Genomic DNA, 26,908 nt, shown 5'->3' on the forward strand with positions numbered 1-26,908 from the left:
TATTTGTTCTGTAAGCCTTCACCTGAAGTACAATAAAAAAAATAATAATAAAAGGCCAAAAAAAAAAAATCCTCACAACTGGACCAATAAGCAACATCATGATAAATGTAGAAAATACTGAAGTTGTCAAGGATTTTATTTTACTTGGATCCACAGTCAGCACCCATTCAAGCAGCAGTCAAGAAATCAAAGATGCATTGCTTCGAGCAAATCTGCTGCAAAAGACCTCTTTAAAGTGTTAAAAAAGCAAAGATGTCACCTTGAAGACTAAAGTGCTCTGACCCAAGCCGTGGTGTTTTCAGTCACCTCATATGCATGTGAAAGCTGGATGCTGAATAATGAAGACCGAAAAAGAATTGACGCCTTTAAATTGTGGTGTTGGTGAAGAATATTGAATATACCAAGGACTGCCAAAAGGACATACAAATTTGTCTTAGAAGTACAGCCAGGATGCTCCTTAGAAGCAAGGATGACGAGACTACGTCTCACATACTTTGGACATGTTAACAGAAGGGATTATAGTCCCTGGAGAAGGACATCATGCTTGGTAAAGTAGAGGGTCAGCGAAGAAGTGTAAGACTCAGATGAAATGACACAGTGGCTGCAACAATGGGCTCAAGCATAACAAGGATTGTGAAGATGGTGCAGGACTGGGCAGTTTTTCATTCTGTTGTACATGGGGTCGCTATGAGTCAGAACCGACTCGACTCCTAACAGCAACAACAAGAGAATAAATTTCTGTTTGTTAAAGCCATCCACTTGTGGTATTTCTGTTATAGCAACACTAGACAACTAAGACGCAAATGGTGTGGCAGTATCATGAAAATGAATTTCGTTCTTGACCTAATTGAAATTCCAGAAATCTTTTTGCTTGGTACCTCGTGAAACATCAGAAAAGCTCTTTGTCTTTCTCAATTAATCCCTCTTACTGTGTTAGAGGGAGAAACAAATACCTGCTCCTTTCTTTTTCTTTTCTTTTTTATAATATTTTATTGAGTTTTAGGCAAAAGTTTACATAGCAAATTAGGTTCCCATTTAGCAATTTCTATACAGATTGTTGCATGACATTGATTACATTTTTCACAACATGTCAACATTCTTATTATTTCCATTATGTTTGTTCTGTTTCCGTTAATCTAGCTTTCCTGCCCCTCCTTCGTTTCTCATCTTTGTATTCGGGTAAATGTTGACTGTTTGGTCTCATATATTTGATAACTTAAGGAAGCACAGTATTCATGGGTCATAACTTTATTTTATAAGCCAATCTGTTATTTCAACAAAAGGTGACCACCAGGGGAATGGCTTCAGCTGTAAATTCAAAGGCGGTAGTCTCAGAGTTTCCGCTAGTCTCTATCAATCCAGTAAACCTGGCCTTTTTTTTAGGAATTTGAGATTTGTTCTACATTTTTCTCCCTTTCTATCTGGGACCTTCTGTTGTGTCCTTGGTCAGAACAGTTGGTAGTGGTAGCCAGGTAGCATCTAGTTCTTCTGGTCTCAGGCTATATGAGGCCATGGTTCATGTTCATGTGGGCTATTAGTCCTGTGGATTAGTTTCTTCTTTGAGTCTTTGGTTTCCTTCATTCTTTTTTGTTCCAGATGAGTAGAGACCAATAGTTGTATCTTAGGTGGCCGCTCACAAGCTTTTGAGATCCCAGACGCTACTCACCGAACTATGATGTAGAACATTATCTTTATGAACTATGTTATGCCAGCTGACCAAGTTGTCCCACAAAACTATGGTCTCAGGACTTCAAACCCAATAAACCAGTCCCATGAGGTGTTTGTTTATGTCTAGGAAGTATCTGTAACTCTGCCCCCATGTGGTTTATTATATATATGAATATATATATATGCAGTGCACATAAACATATATATGCATATGCCTACAGATACACCTATACATGTACACATATATACTCACATGTGCCTTCTTGTACACATATATGCATACATATCTACCTGTGTAACCACACACAAATTTTTTTGCTTATTATTACAAAATCGTATGTTATAGCATTTACCAAAATTGTCCCTTATTCTTGCGTATGCTTTAGTGTCTTCATTTACCTTGGACGAGTTGTGCAGATTTCACCCATGTTGAGTATTGCCTTTCCCCTCACCAAAAATAACAAGTGTCTGCTGTCTGTGATCATCATATTTTGATGCTTCCAGATGAGTTTTTAAGGAAAGCCATACTGAAAAAATCTCAGTTTATCAGATATAGATTATAAAATGGTAAAACATCTTTTTTTTTTTTGTTTTAACAGTAACTTTTTCTGTAAGAAAGTGACATATTTTCTTTCTCTGGCCCTGTGTAAAGATAGCATAATGCATAGCCCTGGAAGTCAGCCTACTTGGATTGTAGTCTTGCTGATATTACAAATAGCTTAGTTGTCAGACCCTAGGCATGTCACTATCTTTCTAAGTTTCTTTTTTCTCATATGCAAAGTGAGAGGCTCAGACAAATGAAATGTAATGCCCCTTTCCAAGCAGGAAAACTAACTTTTTTTCCTCAATCTATGTATAGTTGTAAAATGGAATGCATAGTAGTATAATCTATTTTATATATCCCTCATTGAACTGGCCTAAAAAGCATATGATTTTGTTGCTCAGAAATTATGCTTTGCTTTTGGAATTTGTCATAATACAGTGAAGAACAAACATGCTTCAAGGAACACAGAACAGTTTGTTGAAGTCCTACCCAAGAATTGTCTTCAGTTATTTATTTCCTACCTTGAACCACAAGAATGTGAATAATAAAATAATGGTAAACTACAAGTGGAAATAGAACAGGATCAGAGGAGTTATAAGATTAGAAATTAAACCAAGGAAACAAAAAGAACACAGATTTAGCTCCTGGCTTTCTGGCAGCAAAGTTTAAATGGAAATACCAGTTTTGTGGTTCTTATTGTGGTTTCTTATTTTCAAAGATGAAAAAAAGTAGATACTCTAGGAGAGGCAAAGATCTTAGCACTTAGGTCTAAAAGAAATACTAACACAGGATTGTATGTAGGAAGAATGAATGACTTTACAATATGACCAAATCATGACTTGATAATTATGTGGCTGCAACAACCCAAAAAATCTAAAAGTAATTTAGCGTGCAGTTTTTACTGTCTAAAAGTAAAACTGACATTCATCTCTTGAGTGATAAATAATATGGATTAAAAATTAGTTATTCAGTTTAAGAGAGCTGGTTAGTGGTTTGGAATTCTTTCCCTTGATGAAAAAGTATCAGTATCCTTTCTATTTTGTTACCATAGATTCAAGGTTGCTAAACTCATGTTCTAATGAAGTCTTACCCTGTTCTATTTTCTACGTGGCTCTAGCCAAAAAAGAAGAACATGTCGGCCTACCAGGTGTTTTGTAAAGAATATCGCGTAACCATTGTGGCTGATCACCCAGGTATAGGTAAGGACATTTCTGATCTTTTGCCTTTTGTACTTCTCATTTGTCTCTCTGAGAGCAGTGCAATTAAATCAGTAAGTCAGCAGGCAACTTCTTCGCTTGGTATTAAAAGAATACAAACCTCATTGCTTTCCTCAGTTCTGTAAGTTGCTGTGTATTTTTGCCTGTTTACCCCATCCTAAAAGAGAAAAGCTTTCTCTTTATAGCTCTTAAACTGATAAAATGGGAAAGGTACATATAAAAAACTCAATTTTATGAAGGACAGTTCATACATAAATATGCATAAATATGCTGTTATGTATAAATACCTTTATATGATCATGTTTGTTGGTGTTATTTTCCATGATTCTACATTTGACCTTTTTCTTAAGCTGTCCTTGATGTAGAGTTATAGCCGAGATAACTTATATTATTCATATTTATCTCTATTCAAAGCTAGTTAAGTGAGAAAAACACTACACTAGAGACCTTGGACAGTCACTTAACTTCTACACGTGTCATTTGTGTAATGTGTAAAATAGCTGCCCTAGCCACTCTACAAGGTTGTTGTGAAGTACACATGAAATATCATAGGAGATGTGAATGTGCTTTGTAAAGCATAAAATCATTATACTAATGGAAGTGGGGTAATATTACTACACATCTGAAGGATTGCTTCCAAGCTGGTGTAGGGAAATTCTTTGGTTCTAATCTCTCAGAAATTTGGTACAAGCTTAACATCTTTACTTTTACCAATTTCTACCAAACGTGTTGTCTTTAACCTAAATTGATAAGCCGTCTATTGTGGAAGCAGATTAGAGGACACCAGAAAGATTTGTGAGGAATAGATCCCTAGAGAGTAGATGTGAGAATTTGGACCTATCTTATGATCTCCAAAACAGCCCCTTTCAGATAGACAAGAATCAGAAGAAAAGTGATAGGGGTTTGGTTTGGATTGGTTTTTCTGAAAGACTCTTTTGATATTTAAGTATGATCTTCAAGAACCTTTTTCCAGCCTTTGCTCTCATCAGTCATGTTTTGTTGATAGTTAACCCTTTACTATATTGGGTTTTTTACTCTTTTATGCCAGATTTTGGGGAACTTAGTAAAAAATTGGCTGAGGTGTGGAAGCAATTACCAGAAAAGGACAAACTGGTAAGTACACCTTCTTACCAACACTTTTTCCATTGTTTGTACCTCCAAAATGTGTAATTCTCCTGTAGACCATCTAGCCAGATAATACTGAAAATAGTGGAAAAAAATGGCAAATGAAAATTGTTTGGCCAAGGGCAATGTGTTAGTGCCAGTTTACCTTGGGCAAAGACTTAGCTGCAGAGATGCTGTCTTTTCTAACCTTGTCTAATTTTTTTTTCTAACAACCTTACATTTGAGGCAAAAGATGATCTAACTTGGGCAGTAATTAAAATGTTAAAAGAGAGTCCAAAATCAGAACCCTCTAATACAAAAGCTGTAGTCTGAGAACTGCAGAGAGTCATTCACTTAATAGTCACCACAGACGAAACCATGTTAATGAGTTTACTCGGTAGAACTAGGATCCAGGTCATCATCCTCATAACCATTAATACATAATGTACCTACTATCAAGAAGCTAGCAAGACAATAATAAATAGTCATATCTGAATCATTTACAGTCACTTTCCAATTGGATTATATGGAACTAGAATTATAGTCTAGGAATTAGAATTACCATTTTGCTTTCAGGAACAGCTCATCTGGGTCAGACAACTAAAATACGTTTCACCCAGGTAGATTATCCTTAGTTACTGTTTTCCATGTCATCTTTACCCTGCAAACCAGCAGGCTAGAGGAAGTATTTATATTGAGCCAGATGTTTACTCCATGATTTTACATTTCACCCCTGTTCTGCTCTATCACAGGGGGTCGACTCGTAGCGACCCCATGTGATGGAGTAGAACTGCTCCACAGGGTTTGGTAGGCTGTAATCTTTACAGGAACAGATTGCCTGGTCTTTCTCCCATGCAGCTGCTGGGTGGGTTTGAACTGCTAACCTTTTGGTTAGCAGCTGAGCACTTAACCATTGCGCCACCAGGGCTCAACCCTGGAGTGATCTAAAAATCAGTACTGCGATTATCCCGTCAATACTGATGAATGTTTGTAGTTGTCTAAGATATTAGTGTAATAACTGTCTGAAACTTACCCAGTAACCTTCAGCTTAAAAAGTTAATGTTAACGCTCTGTCTGCCCTCCTCCACTATTCCCTTTCTTTTCTTCTTTCTGTTTTTCCATGACTGCCTTCTATCTTACTATTTTGTCCTTTTTAATTTATTTCACCCTGATCTGACTGCAGATTTGGAAGCAGAAAGCTCAATATCTGCAACACAAGCAGAACAAAGCAGAAGCTACAACTGTGAAAAGAAAAGCGTCCAGTTCAGAAGGTTCCATGAAAATAAAAGGTAGTGACCATGTCCCCTTGCTGCTCTTAATTTTCCCTAGAGTGCTGTAAATATTGCTTCCTTACTAGGAAATTGGGAGAGCAGCTTATATTAGAAGCAGATCTTGATACCCAGGTATTATTACTGAATATTGTAGGGTGCAAAAACGATGTTCAAATTTAGAAAACATAGATCAGAGATTAGCAAACTTTTTCTGTAAAGCAAATATTTTAGGCTTTTTGGGCCATACACAGTATCTGTCTTACATTCTTTTTGATGTTGTTTTTTTTTTTGGTGGGGGGAGGGTTTTTTTTTTTTTGTTCTTTAACTCTTTAAAAACATAAACCCATTCTTAGCTTGCAAGCCATACAGAAAGAGGTCACATCTATCCACGTACGGTCAGCTGATCTTTGACAAAAGACCAGAGTCCATTAAATGGGGAAAAGACAGTCTTTTTAACAAATGGTGTTGGCAAAACTGGATGTCCATCTGTAAAAAAAAAAATGAAACAGGACCCATACCTCACACCATACACAGAAACATTCAAAATGGGTCAAAGACCTAAATATAAAACCCAAAACGATAAAGATTGTGGAAGAAAAAATTAGGACAACGCTAGGGGCCCTCGTACATGACATAAGTAGAATACAAACTAACAATGCACAAACACCATAAGGTAAACTAGATAATTGGGAGCTCCTAAAAAATAAACACTTAGGCTCATCAAAAGTCGTCTCAAAAAGAGAACCTACAGACTGGTAAAAAATTTTTTGGCTGTGACATATCCAACAAGGGTCTAGTCTCTAAAATTTATAGAATACTTCAACACCTCAATAACAAAAAGACAAATAATCCAGTTAAAAAATAGGCAAAGGATATGAACAGACACTTCACCAAAAAAGACATTCAGACGGCTAATAGACACATGAGGAAATGCTGGTGATTGTTAGCCATTGAAAGAAAAAAAACCAAACCCGTTGTCATCAAGTCAATTCCGACTCATAGCAACCCTATGAGGCAGAGTAGAACTGCCCCATAGGATTTCCAGGGAACGCCTGGTGGATTCAAACTGCCGACCTTTTGTTTAGCAGCCCAACGCTTAACTACTACACCAGCAGAGTTGCCCCGTTAGCCATTAGAGACATGCAAATCAAAACTACAATGAGACACCATCCCATGCTGACATTACCGGCTCTAATCAAAAAAAAACAGAAAATAACAAATGTTGGAGAGGTTGTGGGGAGATTGGAACTCTTGTGCACTGCTGGTGGGAATGTAAAATGGTACAACCACTATGGAAACAATATGATGCCTCCTTAGAAAGCTAGAAATAGAAATACCATACAATCTAGCAGTCCTACTCCTAGGAATGTATCCTAGAGAAATAAGAGCCATCACATGAATAGATACATGCACACAAATGTTCATTGAACTATTATTCACAATAGCAGAAAGATGGAAACAACCTAAGCACCCATCAGCAGATGAATGGATGAACAAATTATGGTACATACACTCAATGGAATACCATGCAACGATAAAGAACAATGATGAATCTGTGAAACATAATGTGGATGAATCTGGAGGGCATTATGCTGAGGGAAATAAGTCAATCACAAAAGGGCAAATATTCTATGAGTTCACTATTATAAAAACCCAGGAAAAGTTTACACATAGACAAAAACAATCGTTGATGGTTACGAGGGAAGGGAGGAATGGGCAAGGGAGATTACTAACTAGATAGTAGACAAGTGTTAATTTTGGTGAAGGGAAAGACAACACACAATATAGGGGAAGTCAGCACAGCTTAACCAAGGCAAAACCATAGAAGCTTCCTAGACACATCCAAACACCTTGAGGGACTGAGTTACTGGGGCTGAGGGCTGGGAACCATGATCTTGGGGGACATCTAGTTCAACTGGAATAACATAGTTCATAAAGAAAATATTCTACATCCTACTTTGGTGTGTAGCGTCTGGGGTCTTAAAGGCTTGCAAGCGGCCATCTAAAACATCTATTGGTCCCACCATATTCAGAGCTAAGGAGAATGAAGAAAACCAAAGACTCAAGGAAAATATTAGTCCAAAGGACTAACGGACCACATGAACCACAGCTTCTACCAGCGTGAGCCCAGAAGAACTAGATGGTGCCTGGCTACCACCACCAACTGCTTTGGCAGGGATCACAATAGAGGGTCCCAGCCAAAGCAGGAGAAAAATGTAAAACAAAATTCAAATTCACGAAGACAAGACTTATTGGTCAGCCAGAGACTTGAGGAACCCCCAACACTATGGCCCCCAGACACCCTGCTAACTCAAAACTAAAGCCAGTCCTGAAGTCCACCTTTCAGCCAAAGATTAGACAGGCCTATAAGACAAACAATAACACATGTGAAGAGCGTGCTTCTTAGTTCAGTAAAGTATCTGAGACCAAATGGGCGACACCTGCCCAAAAGCAAAGGCAAGAAAGGACAGGAAACCTGGGTGTAAAGGGAAAGGGTCAAGTGGTGACACATTGCGGGTATTGCAACCAGTTTCACAAAAAAATTTGTAAAATTTTTGAATGAGAAACTAATTTGCACTTTAACCTTTCACCTAAAACACAATAACCTTTAAATTAAAAAAAAAAAGTCATGGACCAGATTTGGCACCCCAGCCATAGTTTCACCAATGCTTGGTGTAGCCCATAAAAAGGGAAAATCGGGCATAACATTTTTGTGGTGGTCAAGGCCGCAGGCAAATTTGATCTCTCTGTTTTATCCCTCTGTTCCCAGCTTCTTCTATAGGAGTACTGTCACCCCAAAAGAAGTCCCCACCCAGCACCATACTGTTACCAACCTCACCAGCCAAAGCCCCTGAGACAGAGCCCATTGATGTTGCTGCTCATCTTCAGCTGTTGGGAGAGTCCCTAAGCCTCATTGGACACCGCCTGCAGGAAACTGAGGTGAGTACAACTGTCAGCAGCATGAGTCCAGTTTCTTATGTAACTTGTATTCAGTCTCTCACCCAACTGTATTCATTGAACAACTTTATACCTGTTATGCCAGGTGCTCAAGATACAGTGATAAAGAAGAATGATGGTAATAGAAACATCTGGAGATTTGGGATCTACCTACTGGCTGTCAAAGTTTACACTAATAGCATCCTGTTGAAACACTGGCACCAAAAGAAATTAGAAAGTACCCTGTATTTTTATTAAAAAAAAAAAATGCAATGGAAAAGATGAATACAAATCCCATGGCAGGTTTGATCACTTCTAAGAGTTTGAACTTTGCTGTGCATTTACAGCAAGATTTCAAATAGACAGATTAGATTATATAGGAAGTTAAGAGTTCCTCTACTTCTTTGAAAATAGGTAGCAAATAGGGGAGTTGACGTTTGCAAGCTCTTCTCACTCTGCACTCGAGTTATACAGTGCTATGTGCCCTAAGGAAATTTTTGTCCTTTTAAGCTTCAATTTCAAAATCACTTAACCTACAAAGCTGTCATGTTCCATTTCTATTACCCTATTCAATTTCTAACCATATTGCCCCCGTGGCTGACTCAGTAATGAGGTAGTTCAGCTTTCCAATGGGTTCTAATAGAACATTTCAGCAAAGAAATCAGTCTAACCTACTAAAGCCATTTTTAAGCTATTCACCTGCTTCTATGTGGAAATGGAATAGTTACTCAACAAATAAAATACCAAAGGCCACAAAAGATGAAGCTCTATCTCCTGTGATTCTTATTTATTTTTCATATTTAGTCATTCTTATGTTTCCTAAAAAGCTAGAAGTAAAAATGATTTATTTTAAGCATCTTCCATATACCAAAATTTCTCTGATACTTCTGTTTAGTTTAGCAAGTATTTGTTGAGTACGTAGGCGTTACTCCAGGAACTCGGGGGAATAGAAAATCTGTATAGCAAAGTATTCCTATGATCAGGAAACTTAAAGTCTAGTTGGGAAAATAGAATATGTATATTTTTAACAATTTAAAACAAGCAAGCTTCTGTGAGTAGTTGCTGTGAGTGAGTTACTTACATATAGTAACCAGAAATGAGAAAGAGCTTCACAGATTCTCTAGTCCACTTTTTTTTATAACCACCTTATTGATTCACATACCATACACTCCTTTAAAGTGTAGAATTTATTGACATTGTCAAGGATTTCATTTTACTTGGATCCACCATCAACGCCTGTGGAAGCAGCAGTCAAGAAATCAAACAACATACTGCATTGGGCAGATCTGCTGCAAAAGATCCCTTTAAAGTGTTAAAAAGCAAAGATGTCACTTTGAGGACTAAGGTGTGCCTGACCCAAGCCATGGTATTTTCAGTAACCTCATATGCATGCAAAAGCTGGGCAGTGAATGAGGAAGACTGAAGAAGAATTGGTGCTTTCAAATCGGTGTTGGTGAAAAATATGGAATATATCACAGACTGCCAGAAGAGCAAACAAACCTGTCTTGGAAGAAGTACAGCGAGAATGCTCCTTAGAAGCGAAGATGGCTTGACTTTGTCTCATTTACTTTGGACATGTTATAAGAGGGGACCAATCCCTGAAGAAGGACATCATGATTAGTGTTATGGATTGAATTGTGTGTCAACTTGGCAAGGCCATGGTTCCCAGTGTTGTATGGTTGTCCACCATTTTGTGATACGATGTAATTATCCTGTGTGTTGTAAATCCTAACCTCTATGATGTTAATGGAGGCAGAATTAGAGGCAGTTATGTTAATGAGGCAGGACTCAATCTACAGGATTAGGTTGTATCTCAAGTCAGTCTTTTTTGAGAAATAAAAGAGAATTGAGCAGCGAGGAGAGGAACCTTATACCAAGAAGAACCTGGAGTGGAGCATGTTCTTTGGACCTGGGGTCCCTGTGTTGAGAAGCTACTAGACCAGGGGAAGATTGATGACAAGGACCTTCCCCCAGAGCCGACAGAGAAAGCTTTCCCCTAGAGCTGGCCCCCTAAATTCGGACTTCTAGCCTCTTAAACTGTGAGAGAATAAATTTCTGTTTGTGAAAGTTACCCACTTGTAGTATTTCTGTTATAGCAGCACTAGATAACTAAGACGCTTGGTAAAGTATAAGGTCAGCAAAAAAGAGGAAAACCCTCAATGAGATGGATTGATGCAGTGGCTGCAACAGTGGGCTCAAACATAGCCACCATTGTGAGGATTGCGTGAGACTGGGCAGTGTTTCAGTCTGTGGTACATAGGGTCGCTATGAGTCGGAACCAACTCAGCAGCACCTAACAACAATAGTATATTCACAGAGTTGTGGATCCATCACCACTATCTAGTCCTAGAACATTTTTCATCACCACCCCTCCCCCACAAAAAAAAACCCATACCCATTAGCAGCCACTTCCCATTCCCTTCTACTTTTTTCTGGACTTTAATGATTTGCATATATTTTCACAATTTTGCAGTTGTCACATACCACTTATACTATTATTTATTTTATATTTTTATTTAAATAAATCTACCCACATTTGCACAATAATATTCTTAGTATAAGTGTGATATTCTAGGGAAATTTTTTCTAATACAGATCAAATGGATATATAACTATCAAAGTAATTAGTGTTCACCTATGTACCACCTGAAATTGTATACCACACGTTAGGGAACAATGATTTATATAGTTCGCTCACTTAAAGACTGAATACCTAAAAGCCCAGGGAAATTAAGTGACTACTCCAAGTTTGCACAGCCAGTAGGGAAAGCTGAAAATAGAGTCCAGCTTGCCTATTTCCAACCCTCTTCTCATTCTGTGGTACTGCACTACTTCAAGTAGTTAAAGGACTGTTGGAGAGAAAGAGACTTAGGAAGAAATCAGGAGGTGTTGTGAAAGGGTGGTGTTATTCAAACTGGACCTTGAAGGGTGTCCTAGGCGGGGTTCTCTAGAGAAGCAAAACTAGTAAACGTATAAATAAATATAGAGATCGGGATCATAATAGAGGGTCCTGGACAGAGCTGGAAAAGGATGTAGAACAAAATTCTAACTCACAAAAAAAAAAAGACCAGATTTACTGGCCTGACAGACTGGAGAAACCCCGAGAGTATGGCCCCTGGACACCCTTTTAGCTCAGTGGTGAAGTCACTCCCGAAGTTCACCGTTCAGCTGGGGATTGGATGGCCTCATAAAACAAAACGGGACAAAGGTGGCACAGCAGTCCAGGGACAAGGACTAGAAGGCAGGAGGGGACAGGAAAGCTGGTGACAGGGAACCCAAGTTTGAGAAGGGACAATGTTAACATGTTGTGGGGTGGTTAACCATTGTCATAGGGCAATATGTGTACTAACTGTTCAATGAGGAAGTATTTGTTCTACAAACCTTCATCTAAGGTACAGAAAAAAAGAATTATCTCTGTGAGATCAAATTGATAACAGCAACTCAAAAGTTTTGATGGGAAGCCTAGGGGGCAGTGAGTTGAAGATAGTGGTGATGGAATAATTTGGAAAAGGATAGTGAAAATAGCAGCACAACTGGAAGAATATAATCGATGTCACTGAATTGTACATGTAGAAACTTTTGAAATGGTGTAACTTTGGCTATGTATATTTTCACCCAAAAAAAAAAAAGGGGTCCTCCAAGGTAGAGAAGGGAGAGTGTTGACATGTCGTGGGGTTGTTAACCAATGTCATAAAACAATATATGTTCTGATTGTTTAATGAGAAACTATTTGTTCTGTAAACCTTCATCTAAAGTATAATAAAAATATATATATGTTTAAAAAAAAAACACACACACAGCTAACATTAAAAAAAATAGAGATTTATATCAAGGAAATGGCTCACACAGTTGTAGAGGCTGGAACATCCCAAGTCCGTGGGTCAGGATAGAGGCTTCTCCTGATTCACATAGCCACAGGGGCTGGTGAACCCAAGATCGGCAGGTGAGAGAGCAGGGCTATTGCTCACAGGCTGCTAAGATCAATGAATCCCAAGATCAGCAGGCAAGACCACAGGTAAGCTTCTAGCTCAAGTCCCAAGAACTGGAGTTGAGACAAATAGGAGCCAGCTGCAGCATCCAGAGCGAGCAAAAGCCCATGAGCCTTGCCAGAATGTCTGCTTGTATTCGATGTAGGCTACACATCCAAGAAAACTCCCTTTCAGCTGATTGGCTACTCACAGCAGATCCCATCATGGAGGTGATCACATTATATCAGATCTCATCATGGAAGTGATCACAACATCATACGACTGCCAGACTACATCATAACTGCCAAACCACTGAGAATAATGGCCAAGCCAAGGTGACACACAACCTTAACCATTACAAAGTGTAAGTAGGATTTGGGCCTGTGGAGATGGTGGAGAGACACTCCAGGCTAAGAAAACAGTGTACGTCTGTTTCTCAACCTCAGTGTCTTCTGCAAAGAAGGATTAATAGAGGCCCAGTGGGGCTCTGGATCCCCACCCCCATTTTAACCAGATCTTTTAGCTCTTGTATATATTGGGGTTTTACATAAGGTTTTTATTTGAGAAAGGGTTTTACTGCTAAAATTATGAACCTACTGAACTGGAACATACAGTGCATGAAGTGGAGAAGGGCTAAAAATTAAGGTAGAGCCCAAATTGCAAAGGGTTTTCATGGACATCCTGAAGTGTTTATACTTTTCTGCTTAGGAACTGCAGGTAGGGATGGGTGTGATTAGTGCTCTCATTTGGTTTTCTTTGATAGTATCTTCTTAGATTGGAAGTAAAAAGAGATCAGAAGTGAGGAGAAGCTATAACCATAGTCTAGACATGACAAAGATCTGAATTTAATTCAATAAATGCTTATTGAGAGCTTACTATATGCAGACCACCAGTAGTTATTGGGAGGATATAAAAAGGAATACATTGTTCCTTCCCTGAGGGAACATACACTCTATTAGGAGAGTCAGACATAAAATATTAGCTATAATTAACTATAGGGCAAAGGTAATGGAATAACATTAATAATTGCTAACATCAAATACTTACTCAGCCAGCTTTGGTTCCTAGTGCTTTATATGAGTTGTTTCATTTAATTCACACTGTAGCTTGTGAGGCAGAATTTTTGATCTCCCTATTTTACAAAAGGAGCCCTGTGGTTAAGAGCTTGGCTGCTAACCAGGTTGGTAATTCGAATCCACCAGCTGCTCCTTGGAAACTCTGTGGGGCAGTTCTACTCTATCCTTTGGGATCGCTGTGAGTCGGAATCAACTGGACGGCAACGGGTTTCATTTTGGTTTAGTATTTTACAGAAGAAAACACAGAGGCTTGAAGAGGTTAAGTAACTTGCACTAGAGTTCAGACTAACTGTTGAAGCAGGGACTTGAATTTGGTCGTGTGACTTTAAGTTCCATGCTCTTAACCCTTTGCTATATGTACTGCCTCCCTTGAAGGTATAGAGGAAAGATAGTAGACAAGGAGGAAGAGGGAAAGAAAGAGTCAACAATGGCTGAGGTCTTGAAACTGGATAGCCATATGAATGGTGGTGACTTTAGCAGAGAAATAGGTGCTAGGAGGAGAAGTGGATTTGGATGAAGGTTATTTCTCTTTATAGCATAGTAAGATTGAGAAATATCCCAGAGGAGAGAACCAGCCGGCAGCCAAAAATTGCAGTTTTATAGATAAATATTTTGCTAATAACAGTAATAATTGCTGATATTTCTTGAGCACTTAACTACATACAAGGCAGCATCCAACATCCTTTATTATCTCACTTAATCTGCTCTGATATAGGTACTATTAATACTCTGTGTTACAGGCACAGAACAGTAAGCCTCTTGCCCAGTTACAAAAGCAATAAATGATGGAGTCAGGATCTGGATATAGGCAGGCTTGAGTCCAGAGCTCAATCTCTTAACTCTGCTATGCTGCTTCCCAAGATGACGTCCTCACAGTGGTTCTAGTCAAAACATTATACAAGAGCTAGACAGCCATATTTGCATCAGGCAATCTTATTTGTTATCTCTTTGTGGGAATCACAACAATATAGACAATATGAAGCACTCAAGATATTAAATTTTGAAATGCATCAAAGTCACTCCCTTTGGAGAGTGAGGAACCAAACCCAGAAAAATGGTGTCATCAGTTATCAAAAGCCACATAAGTGGAAAAGTGTATTTATATTAAATGTGAATGTGCAGAGCTATAAGTTTCTCATAGTAATCAAATTTGAGGTATATTTATAGAGCCTACATACTTTTGCATACATGATCTCCACAAATCTTCCCAACAGCTCTCAGGGGTAAGTAAGGCTTTTTTTTTTTTTTTAAACTATTCTTATTAAGGAGAGAGATGTTAAATGACTTCCCAAGGTCACACAGGGGGTAAGATGGGTTAGGAATATAGAAAGGAAACCTGAGAATGTATTGTAAACATTTTCTTTTTAAATAACAGAGTCATCAGAATAGATACCTTCCATTTCCACTTCAAGTTTTGTGTTGTGTGAGTAGAACTGCCCAGGATTTAAAGAACCATGTGAGAAAATCAACCAGAACATGGGAGGGAGCACCAGAGTGTGATTCAGGTTACAGTCTCTCTCTTTTAATGCTCTCCAGGGAATGGTGGCTGTGTCTGGCAGTCTGTCAGTGCTTCTGGATTCCATTATCTGTGCACTTGGCCCCTTGGCATGTCTGACCACACAACTACCTGAATTGAATGGCTGTCCCAAACAGGTCTTGGTGAGTTTTCCTTGGATTTTTTGGGCCAGACCCCACGGGAACCAGAAGAACCCTGGCTTAGTGACAGCTGTCAGGCACAGGCTTATAAGGCTTATAAGGCTCACAGGCTCAAAAGGCTTCATGGCATATAGCACTCCCACAGAACATGATACTAACATGATACTGTATTGTTAGAAGATGCATGCCATGCTTTCAGCGAAGCATGGAAACATGCCATTTCCCAAAATAAACATTCTAGCCCTTGAGATACGGCAACTCCCACGTTTCCTATTTGTTTTTCTACTCACTAGGATTAATGGGGGAAACTAGCAGAAAACTCGCAGCATAACAGACAACAAGATGCCATCTTCATTCTCACCCTGTTTTCTCTAACTCTGGCTTTTCTTCCTCATCCCTCTTACTTGAAAAAAGAAACATTTCTTAGGGAATCAAGGTAAAGTACTATTCAGCTGAACCTTTTTTCCTTGTTTTACAGTCAAACACACTAGACAACATTGCTTACATCATGCCTGGACTCTGACAGCAAAGAATCCTGGGACAGAAACCTAATCCTACTCCATTGCTGGTTTGTGTATATGTGACTGTTCCAAACTCCTTCACTGGCCTCGGTGTAGGTTTTAAATTTTTATATATGTATATACACACACACACACACACACACACATATATATATATATGTAAAATGTACAATATATACATAGGACTTTAACTACTTTGCTTTTAATAATTTTACGAAATGGCAAAGGTTTAGCCAAGAGTAAACTTTGGAATGAATTGGCTTAGAATTCTTTTTTCTCCTGTGGTGGATAAATCTGCCTTAAAAATCAATGTAACTTGAGGGCTGGGGGCTTGTTCTGAGTGCCAAGTGCATCTCTTTATGGACAGCTAAAATGTGATTTTTTTCCAAAGTCAGTTGTACCTCCAGACCCATCACTGACCATTTGCCTTACCTGTCTTATTGTCTGAAATCTAATAGGAAAGAAAGTTATGGGAAGATGCCAATTGACTGAAAGTACAAAGCCTTTCAACTTGAAGTGATCTAGGTGAAAGGTGATAAAAATCGTTCCCATCTTGTGGTTATTGAGATGGCTTAGGAGAACTGAGTAGGAAGTTCATCCCAAATCTTACTTCATATGTATCCATGTCTCAAAATTCATTGTAATCATTGGTACCTTTGGCAGCCTCAACAGAGGCCAAGGAGTTATGGGAGCCCTGGCAGTATCAAATCCTCAGAGAGGGCAATGCTGCCAGTGCCACCTATTGAACTGCGTATATTCTGAGCTAACCCAGAATATTTTTATCTGCAAAACTAAGAGCTGGTATCTTTCATGGGCAGCATTAAGTTAGCCATTGAGTTCTCACAAATTCTGCTGCTTGGTTGCTTGGTGGTTGTGGAAGATAAACTTTGCCCTGCAAGATTCTTGGGTTCATCTTACTGTTTCCCCTGGCGGGCAGATACAGTGTTGTGTATTCCACACATAAGTGAATTGCAAAAAGAGCACTCAATTTTCACGGAGGTTTATTTATGTGCGCGTGTGAATGTGTTTTAATTATGTGTATTTAACTCTTTAAAATCTCTTAGATTTTAATTTATCCTGTAAATTTCTGTATATATAATTTAATAACAAAAGTGTCCACCAGCAGCAGCATGTGGAAGATACAGATTTGTCATTTGTTCCTTCCTTTCTTCCTCTGGTCTGCTCTGAAAACTCCAAATCATCTACATTTTAAGGCATTCTGCCTCAAAAAGGAATCATTATGTTAGAATTCTAATTCTTTATAAAGACCTTCATGGCCTTTGATAATGTCAAAAAAGTGAAATAAAAAGGAATGGTACCATTCCCAGCCACCCTAATTTCCAAAGAACCAGACTTTTGCTTCCCAGTTGGAGAGAAGACAGTTGAGCACTTCAGGGTTGTTTTTAAATTTGGTTTGAGATTACCTGCCAAAACCTAGCTCTGAGGTAACTGTGTTTTTTTCCCCTCGCTTAGATGGAGCACTGCGGCATTAAAGTAAGTCCTTGGGGACAGTGCAGCTAGTCTGCATCCTATTTAATTCCTCCCACTTCCCCCCAGCAGTGTTGTCACAGGGCTGTTTCTTAAAGGTATTCTGGCTGCTGACTGCCTTTCTCAGCTCAGAGCAGTTTTGAGATTTAACCTGGGAAACAAAGGAGGAATCAGAAAACGTTTGGAAACCAAAATCAAGAAGAGCAGAAATCTTGGCTTAATTTCTTGGATTCGACCCTCATACCACACCTCATCTGTAGCCATGGAAGCTTCCTGTTTGACACAGGGTATTCAAGGAGAGGCCTTGAAGACATGGGTTAGTACAGGAAGAAATCAATCCTACCATTGTCATTTGTATACTTTCATGAAATCCTGATGAGGACCTGCTTTCTGTTTGTTTGTTTTCTTTTGAAACCCAACCCTATTGTATTTGTATTTAAAATTTGTACACATTTGTATAATAATCTGTACCTTGTGGTATTTGGTACTATTAGAGAAAAAACTTTGGATTCAGACCTTCTTGCAGTTTTTATATCATTGTTTTATTTTTGTTTTTTAAATACTAGTAGTTTGATCCAAATCCCATTACAGTTGTATAAAGAAATAAAATTTTGTACTTATATTATTAAAAATCACATTTTTAATATTTGTAGTCCAGTCTCAGCTATCTTTTCCCTGCTGCTAACTAAAGTAAACTACAAACTCATAAAACCTCCATTTTTCACATTATGTACTACCATACTTTTCTATTAAAAAAAGACATCAGAGGTCAAGTTTCTAATCTTACCCATATTCCTAACATATACCTTGCTCTGTTTCTAATTTTTGAGTTATGGAGCTTCTTCTTTTCTCTTTCCTGCAAATGGCAAATCCAGTGAATCTGAGAACTGTGGCTGTATTCATTGGCAAATGAAACTGTAAGTATGTTACAGTGTTAACCTAAATCAAGAAAATATCCACCAATCTTACGTAAGAGGTGACTGCATCTGAATCATGCATTATAAATGATATATTTCATGCTGTTTCAGCACCATCCGGACTTAGTGATGTTGAATAAATCACTTAATCTTCATAAGTTTCCAAATTCCATCCATAAAATAGTTTAACATCACCTGTCTGTCTCCAAGCCTGCAGCCAGCCAGCATGAAATGAATGTTGAGTAATATTATGAACATTAAGTATATGGAGATTTGAGCTTTCAAGATAAAATTTTCAATGCAAACAAAAGGTGTTAAAAGACATAAATAGTGATTTCATATATTGATTAAAAGGCTATCTTATGGAGAGACAGCAAGAGACTACCATATAGCTGAATGACTTATAGAGAGAGTGATTTGCATACTTTATCTCATTTAATCCTACTGAAAGCCCTATGAGGTGCATTACCCCCCTTTACAGATGAGGAAACAGATGCAGAAAGTACTTTTCCTAAGTGCACGCAGCTAGTAAACGTCAGAGCCAAAATAAGAACAATGATACAGCTAACCCCAAAGCCTAGGCTCTTTCTACCCTAAGCTGACACTTTCAAATTTAAATTACGTATATAATTCATTAGGATCTTTCTCAATTATCTATAGTACTGAGCAAATGTGATTAGAAAAGTGCTTAAAGAATATAATAGATCACATTACATCTATGCAGTATGTCAGTCTTAAGGGATATAACCATTTTTACCCTCAGGAAGGTATTTGATATTAATGTTGCTAATACACATAAAAGGGAAAATTAAATTGAGACAACTTTTTACTAAATGAGTGTGTTCCTTGTTAGCACACTTTTAAAACATAGTTTTAATCAGTTTTGTACTACACTTAATGTTTGCCATTCACATTCCTATCTATGGTACTGTGTTCACAAAATTCACATACATCCATTTCTGTTTTAACAGCTGTCTTAGGCTGAGTTCTCTAGAGAAGCAAAACCAGTGAAGCTAGCAAGTCCCAAGTCTGTGCGTGGGTCAGGCATCAGACTGGAGGCTTCTCCTGATTCGTAGCTGCAGAGGCTGACGAAGAGGCTGACGAACCCAAGATAGGCAGGTGTGGTGGTTAAGGTTGTGTGTACACTTGGCTGGGCCATGATTCTCAGTGGTTTGGCAGTTATGTAATGATGTAATTATCCTCCATTTTGTGATACAATGTAATCACCTCCATGATGTGATCTGATGTGATCAGCCAGTCAGTTGTTAGGTTAGTTTCCCCGAGGGTGTGGCCTGCATCCTATATATATATGTTGTAATCATCTGATCTCCAGTTCTTGGGACTTGAGCCAGCGGCCTGCCATATTGCCTGTTGATTTTGGGATTCATTGGCCTCTGCAGCCTGTGAGCCAGCAGCCTGCCGTTTGACCTGCCGATCTTCGGTTCGTCAGACTCTGCAGCTACATGAGTCAGGAGAAGCCTCCAGTTTGATGCTTGACCCGTGGACTTAGGACTTGCCAGCCTCTACAACCACATGAGCCACTTCCTTGAGATAAATCTCTCTCTCTCTCTGTCTCATTCTACATCCATCCATATTCCATCCATAAAATAGTTTAACATCACCTCCCTGTTTCCAAGCCTGTGTGTGTGTGTGTGTGTGTATACTTCACTGGTTTCGTTTCTCTAGAGAACCCAGCCTAAGACATCAGGCAGCCTGCTGGCTCAAGTCCCAAGAACTGGAGGTCAGATGATTACAAGCCAGATACAGGATCCAGAGCAGGCAAGCTACCTTTGCCAGAATGTCCATATATATATATATATATAGGATGCAGGCCACACCCTCGAGGAAACTCCCCTTATAACTGATTGGCTGATCACGTCAGATCACATCATGGAGGATAAATACATCATTACATAACTGCTAAACCATTGAGAATCATGGCCCAGCCAAGCTGACACACAACCATCATAATTCCTCTTTGCCATCAAGTCAATTCCCACTCATAGTGACCCTATAGGACAGAGTAGAACCTGCCTCATAGGGTTTCCAGGGAGCAGCTGGTGGATTCAAACTGCTGACCTTTTGTTTAGCAGCCAAGCTCCTAACCACTGGACCACCAGGGCTCCACCTTCACAACAGCTGTATAGTATTCCGTTTGTATGGAGTTAATGTAATTCTACTTCCTGCTTTGGGACATGTGGGTGGTTTCTGATTCTAAATTTTGGAAGCAAAGTATCTTGATTTTTGTCTAAAAGTGTTTAAATAGAATAGATTACATTTATGTACCATGTCAGTCTTAAGGGACATGTTTACCTTAGGAAGGTATTTAATATTAACATGGCTGCTTTACTATTGTCAGTAAAGCCTAGGTTCTTCTGCCTACAACCACTCTAAACCAGAGTGAAGCAAGAAGGCAAGAACTTCTGGCAGATGACCACCCAAGAGGGGGATGTGAAAGCTGGTTAATGGAAGAATCCAAAAAAATTTCATCCTAAGTATTCTCCATGCAACTAGGCAATACTGCTTAAATGAAAGGCATGCAAAGTATCAGACACGAAGATCATCTTAAATGTACTCCCCCCTTACATAAATTGAGAGAGGCCTTTCGAGATTCTTAACTAGGGGTCCAGTTTTGTACTTCAGGGACCCTATAAACTCTCCGAAGTTATAAGGAAATTGTGTCTCTGTCTTTTCCTCAGAAAGGCTCATGCTTGGCTTATGCAAACTCTCAGGGGAGCCTGCGACCCAAAAAAATTTAAGAATCCTTGATCTAATTCCAACATCCAGGGCACAAAATAGAAACTCGGTATTTGGATCGCACGGTGAATTAATGGCAGAGACAGGCCCCAGGCCCCACTCCTGACTAGATGAGCGTGCTTTCTGCCACCCTGTGCTCCATCCTGTCCCTAGCTGCAAATCATTGAGTTGGCGCTCAGTCCTAAGGGGTCACAAACCCCTGGCCCTTGCCTCCTGTTTGAGGTAAGTGAATATGGCCTGCAAGCAGGGCGCATCTTGGAGCAGGGAGACTTCTATACCAAATAGGAAGAGTCCTGTCAGGGCAAACAGAAAACAGCCAGAGAGGCTGTCAACCCCAGGGCTCAGTGTGTGGTCAATGGAGTCACAGGGCTAAGAGCTAAGACAGTAAGACCTGTAGTCTGAACTTGCTGTGCAACCTTACTCAAGTCATTCCCCAGGTCTGAAACCCAGTTTTCAAAATGCGTAAAGTGAAATTTTTCGACCAAGGTCCCCTAAACCCTTTTTAACAGGAAAGTTAGAGGGCGTGGCTCAGAAAGGCCCAAGCTTCCGAGGCCCCCATCCCTCCACGGTGCGTGACGTCCCACTGACTCCGGGTAAGTCGCAGTGCGGTCATCGCTCTCCGCCTCGGCGCGCCAGACCCTCGCACGTTAGGGGCGGGGCCTGTCGCCTCGCTCCAGATTCCCTCCGCCCCGCCCCGCCCCGCCCGCGCCTCCTGGCTAGCCGTCCGGCGCGTCACGTGACGGGTCGGCGGCACTGGCGGTTGCTGTCAGCTGATTCCCTGGGTTGGTGGCAGTGGCAGCCGCAGCGATGGACTTTCTTCTCGGGAACCCGTTCAGCTCTCCGGTGGGACAGCGCATCGGTGAGTCCCTGGAGCCTCGCACAGTCCTGTACCAGTGCTCCGCACCCGGGCCCGGTCCCCCCGGGGCGCCTCCAGATCTCCAGTCACTGACTGGAGGGAAGCTGGGTGGAGGCGGCTGGCGCGTCTCTCACCGACCTGGCACCGCCCAGTCACCCGCCCCCCCCTTGATTGACAAGGCCTTGGTCCATTAGGGAACCTCGAGTTGTGATGGATGCTTACTGCAGCCAATAGATAAAGAGAGAGGGCGGGCCCTTGCGGCCGCTCTCAGCCAATGTGCGTCGGCTGGGGTCCCGAATCTAAGTAGAAAGTTTTCAGTGTTAAAGGGACTGCGTGGTTTTGCGACTGTTTCCCTCGTCGGTTCCCCAGCAGGGGTTCCGCCCGGGCTCTTGGCGTCGCCTTCTAGGCTCGTCGGCCTCTCCGGACACGGAAACCTGAGAAGGACTAGAAGCCGATTCTCCCAAGACTGGGGAGAGGAGGGCTCAGGGTCTGGGCGGGCAACTTGCGGGGACAGGGGACCCTCCCGGGCCTCGAGCACTGTGAGACTCAGAGCCTGGCACGCTTCTAGGTGCTGTGAAGCCCACACGACCAGGAGGACAGGCCTCAAACACCAAGATTTCAGGACCTGTTTGCCATGGCTATTTTTCCTCATAGAGTTGCAGAGTCTTGGAGCTGAAAGTGAGCTTAGAAACCACCTGACTCTGCCTCCCTCATTTCTAAGTAGGTGGGACGGCTGAGTCGCTCTGTTGGAGACACATAGCTTAAATAGAGCCCAGGTCGCCTGACTCCTGGCTGCTGTCCTTCGTTCTTGGCACCCTGTTGACTGGAGACTTAGCAGTTCTGTGACTGAGGTCTCTGTGCCGAGGTTTCATCACCTGTAACAGGAGGGTGGTACAAATGGTTAACGCTCAGCTGCTAATCGAAAGGCTGGAAGACAGATATGTTAATAATTGTAAAGTACTTAGAACAGTGCCTGGCACATGGCCAGTGCTATATAAGAAAAAGCTGTTATATTTATTATCACTTACTGAGATACAAGAAAGTGAGGGTCATGAATCCCTGGAAATCTTGTAGTTCCGCCTTCCACACAGGCACCATAGGAAGGACACTTTTCCGGGGACAGCCTGCCTGTGCCCCTTTGTTGCATGAAGAACCTTGGGGCAGTACTGTGAAATGATCTCCTCATCTTTTTGATAACTTTCACCCTTAAATCCAGACTAGGAAAATTAGATCTTTCAGACATTCTTTCTGTCCTTACTGTTTTGGAACCCAAACCTCACTGAAGTTAGTTGACACAGCTCTGTGGCTGTGGGTGGCTCTTCTGAGGTTTTATAATCATTTCTCGTCAGTGGGATGGGGGGCGGGGGAGGGGAGGGGGAGTGGCAGTCAAGGATTACACACCAAAAAGCTCCTGGATCAAGGAGGAGAAGCTGCTCTCTAGAGGACCACGGCCCTGCTGGTAACACACACACCCGACAGTGAGTCATTGTTTTGGAGCCCAAATGAGAAAGCAGCTCTCCTCTCATCTTTGTTTCTCCAACTACAGACACCACTGCTTTTATCACATGCCAAAATTGAGACTTCCTACTTTAAAAAAAAAAATCTGCCCTTCAAAATCAACCGCTTATTCCTGAGGCTTTCTGGAAAAGCTCACCTGGGCTCTGGACTTTAGCTGGTCATTGAAAACTTAGCTTCTGTTCTTACCCTGAAGGGTTACCTGCCTTGGGCAAGAAATACTTCTGTCCAAAGAGCATGCTATTAAATCATGAGTACCTTAGAGCACAAACCATTTGTACTGCTGGAAGAGTCTTTACCTTGGGGATATTCTAACCCAGTGGTTCCCGTCAGAATCCTTGGAGAGCTTGTTTAAGCAGTCGACTGGGGCACACCTCCAGAGTTTCTCACTCTGTAGGTCTAGAGTGGAGCCCTAGAATGCATTTGTAACAAGTTCCCAGGTGACACTGATGCTGCTGGTGCAGGGACCACATGTTGAAAACCTCTGTTCTAGCCCAGCCTTCATTTTACACGAGGAGACTGACGCTCAGAGAGGAGAAGGTGGAGACTATGACTCCCTCCAAGACCCCAGTGAATTAATAGTAGAGCTGGGATGAACTCCCCAGAGCCATCGAAATTTGAACCAAAGCTGAAGAGACTCTAAAAGTAGAATTAAATGAAGAATACATGCAATTTGAGTTAATGCCCTCAGGATTTCACATTCTTCTTTTAGGTAAAGAGGCAGAAGGTGATTGAACCTGTGATTATTGATACTGAACCTAATATTAGCTGCTTGTATTTCATAGTATTTTCAGTCACATCATATGTTCACGAAAGCTGGACAATGAATAAGGAAGACCAAAGAAGAATTGATGCCTTTGAATTATGGTGTTGGTGAAGAATATTGAATATACCATGGACTGCGAGAAGACTAAACAAATCTGTCTTGGAGGAAGTACAACCAGAATGCTTCTTAGAAGCAAGGATGGTGAGACTGCGTCTCACGTACTTTGAATGCAGCATCAGGACGGATCATCCCTGGAGAAGGACATCATGCTTGGTAAAGTAGAGGGCCAGCGAAAAAGGAGGAAGACCCTCAATGAGATGGATTGACACAGTGGCTGCAACGATTGGCTCAAGCATAGCAAAGACAACAACAACATTTCTGTAAACCAGGCTTCTCTTTACTGCAGGAGTGAAATAATCTCTTCTCAAGCCTACTGTCTCCTGTCTCCTTGTTGGCTGAGAGTAGAGCCCCATAGAGTTGACATCCCTAAGCACAGTGGGTTCTGTGATGATGCTAATTGGAGTGAGTGTAACTTGACCCCCGAAGTTCTTGTCCCCCAACACACACCTTTGGGCTTGCCAGTCCCTGTGCCTAGAATGCCTGCTGCTACATCCTCTACTGAGGAGCTCAGACTCATCCTTCCAGGCACAGGGCATTGTCACCTCCTCCCTGAGGCCTGCCCTGACCCCTTCAGATCCAACCATTGCCTTTTTTGCACTACCATCATCCTAACTGCTGTGGCTGCTTCAATGGATGACTGTAGGTTCTGAGCCTCAGCTTCCTCCCCTGTGGAAAAAAAAAAAACCCGTTGCCATCAAGTCGATTCTGACTCACAGTGACCCTAGGACAGAGTAGAACTGCCCCATAGGGTGTCCAAAGCTGTAATCTTTATGGAAGCAGACTGCCACATCTTTCTCCTGTGGAATGGGTGGTGGGTTCGAACCGCAGAGCTTTCGGTTAACAGTTGAGCGCTTTAACCACTGTGACACCAGGACTCCTTTCCTCCCTTGTAGAAGGATGATAATAACCACTTCCCAGGGTGGTTGTGACGATGAAGTGGAGTAATCCCTGGAGAACACCTGGCACACCACGGTGTGCAATAAACATTCACTCTTGCTGTGGCCATCTTCATCATCATCATCATTTTTATTGTTCCTACCATCATCACATCAATGTAGCCCCATCCCTTTCTGTTACTGGTTGTGTGTGCCTGTCTCCACAGCTAGACTGGACTTCTTGAGAGCAGGGACTCTACCTGATTTATCCAACCCCCGGCACCTACCATGTGCCTGGCACAGTAGAAGGGAAGCGGGGAAAGGAAAGTCACATTGGTGAGCAAATATGTGCCATGTGTTATACTAGTGGTGGGAACTAGCTTTTAATCTTCACGGTGACCCCATGATGTTTTACCGTTTTTACTCATTTCACCAAAATAAGTCTTAGGGAAGATACCACTTCCTGGAGCTTCACAGCTAGTCATCAGAGTTGGACTCTCCACTTGCAGAGCCCGAGTCATCTCTTGTACCCTCACCACTGTCTGGCCCATCAGTGCTTATTTTGAATTTACATTAGTCTAATCTTCCAAGGTTCACAGTTGCTGTTCTACCCACAGAGTAGCTTTCTAGATTATTACATACACATGGGTCAGTGCAATAGCCAGGTCACTCACCCTTCTCTGTTAGTAGGGGAGCTCCCCAAGGGCTATACCCTGTGGCTGAAAGGATTCCAGATAATTATATGAGATGGTGTATACATGACCCTCTTCTTCCAAGGACTTCAAAATTCTTTCCTAGTATTATCTGAGGACAAATCTTACTGGCTGTGTTTTATAGACAGATATCAGGAGACCACTAAGGATCCCATTTCCCATTTCTGGCTGTCAGCTCTTCGCTAGTACTTTGAGTCAGAAACCCAGCTGACTCATGAAAGCAAGCTGCAAAGAACAGAGACTGTAAATATGGGCAGTCACTTGAGACCAACTCCCAGGAGTTGGGGTAGGAGTGTGATAGATGTGAGGGAAGAAGAGCTCAGAGCCTAAGACTGAGTGCTGGGGTGAAGGGGAGGTGGAAAAGTCAGTGAGAACAGTCCTTGGATCCGCAAAGGCCGAGCCAGGGGAGCCACAGAGGCAGGAATAATGGAAATGAGAGACCGCCTCAGGCCCCCTGGAGTGCCATTTTGGGAGTAATGGGCTGGAAACCAAACTGGACACTCAAGTGATACTGCTGCAGGGACACTGGGCTGGGAGGCAGGAGACCTAGTTTCAGCTCTGGCACTACTCCTGACTGTGTCACGTTTCCTTTCCATTGCCCATCCCCTTATCTGTAACTTGGAGACGATACCGTTTTTCCTCTACATCCCCTGGGATTGGTGAGGAACAATTGAGGTGACGGATGTGGACAGGGAAGGATTGATACTAAAGAGAAGGAAGAAACTGATGGCTTTTGTGGAGGAGTGATAGAATTGATTCCACAAGGGTCAAGGGGCAGAGTGTGATGTTACAGGGAGAAAGAGTTCAATGCCAGTATAAATAGCTATCTCTAGGGCCTTTCAAAGATGGACTGCACTGCCTTTTTGGTAGTGAGCTCCCCATCACTGGAGGTGTGAAGGCCAAGGCCAGAGGGGAGGGATGCTATGAAGGGGATTCCTG

The 26,908-nt window shown here is 41.3% G+C and overlaps 2 protein-coding genes across 2 annotated transcripts in view; both read left to right on the top strand.

Moving 5' to 3' along the window:
- Positions 1-19,372, top strand: part of HMGXB4 (HMG-box containing 4) — a 48,626-nt gene extending 29,254 nt beyond the window's left edge. Inside the window, exons 6-11 of the mRNA XM_004373805.2 lie at positions 3,330-3,411; positions 4,478-4,542; positions 5,717-5,822; positions 8,575-8,744; positions 15,322-15,444; positions 15,920-19,372. Coding sequence (XP_004373862.1) covers positions 3,330-3,411; positions 4,478-4,542; positions 5,717-5,822; positions 8,575-8,744; positions 15,322-15,444; positions 15,920-15,964 — 591 coding nt within the window. The 3' untranslated portion in view covers positions 15,965-19,372. The remainder of the gene's footprint in view (positions 1-3,329; positions 3,412-4,477; positions 4,543-5,716; positions 5,823-8,574; positions 8,745-15,321; positions 15,445-15,919) is intronic.
- A 2,446-nt stretch (positions 19,373-21,818) lies between these two features.
- TOM1 (target of myb1 membrane trafficking protein) overlaps positions 21,819-26,908 on the top strand; it is a 48,148-nt gene continuing 43,058 nt past the window's right edge. Inside the window, exon 1 of the mRNA XM_004373807.2 lies at positions 21,819-21,983. Coding sequence (XP_004373864.1) covers positions 21,932-21,983 — 52 coding nt within the window. The 5' untranslated portion in view covers positions 21,819-21,931. The remainder of the gene's footprint in view (positions 21,984-26,908) is intronic.

Source organism: Trichechus manatus, unplaced genomic scaffold, assembly GCF_000243295.1.
Source record: "Trichechus manatus latirostris isolate Lorelei unplaced genomic scaffold, TriManLat1.0 scaffold00027, whole genome shotgun sequence".
Lineage (NCBI taxonomy): Eukaryota > Metazoa > Chordata > Mammalia > Sirenia > Trichechidae > Trichechus > Trichechus manatus.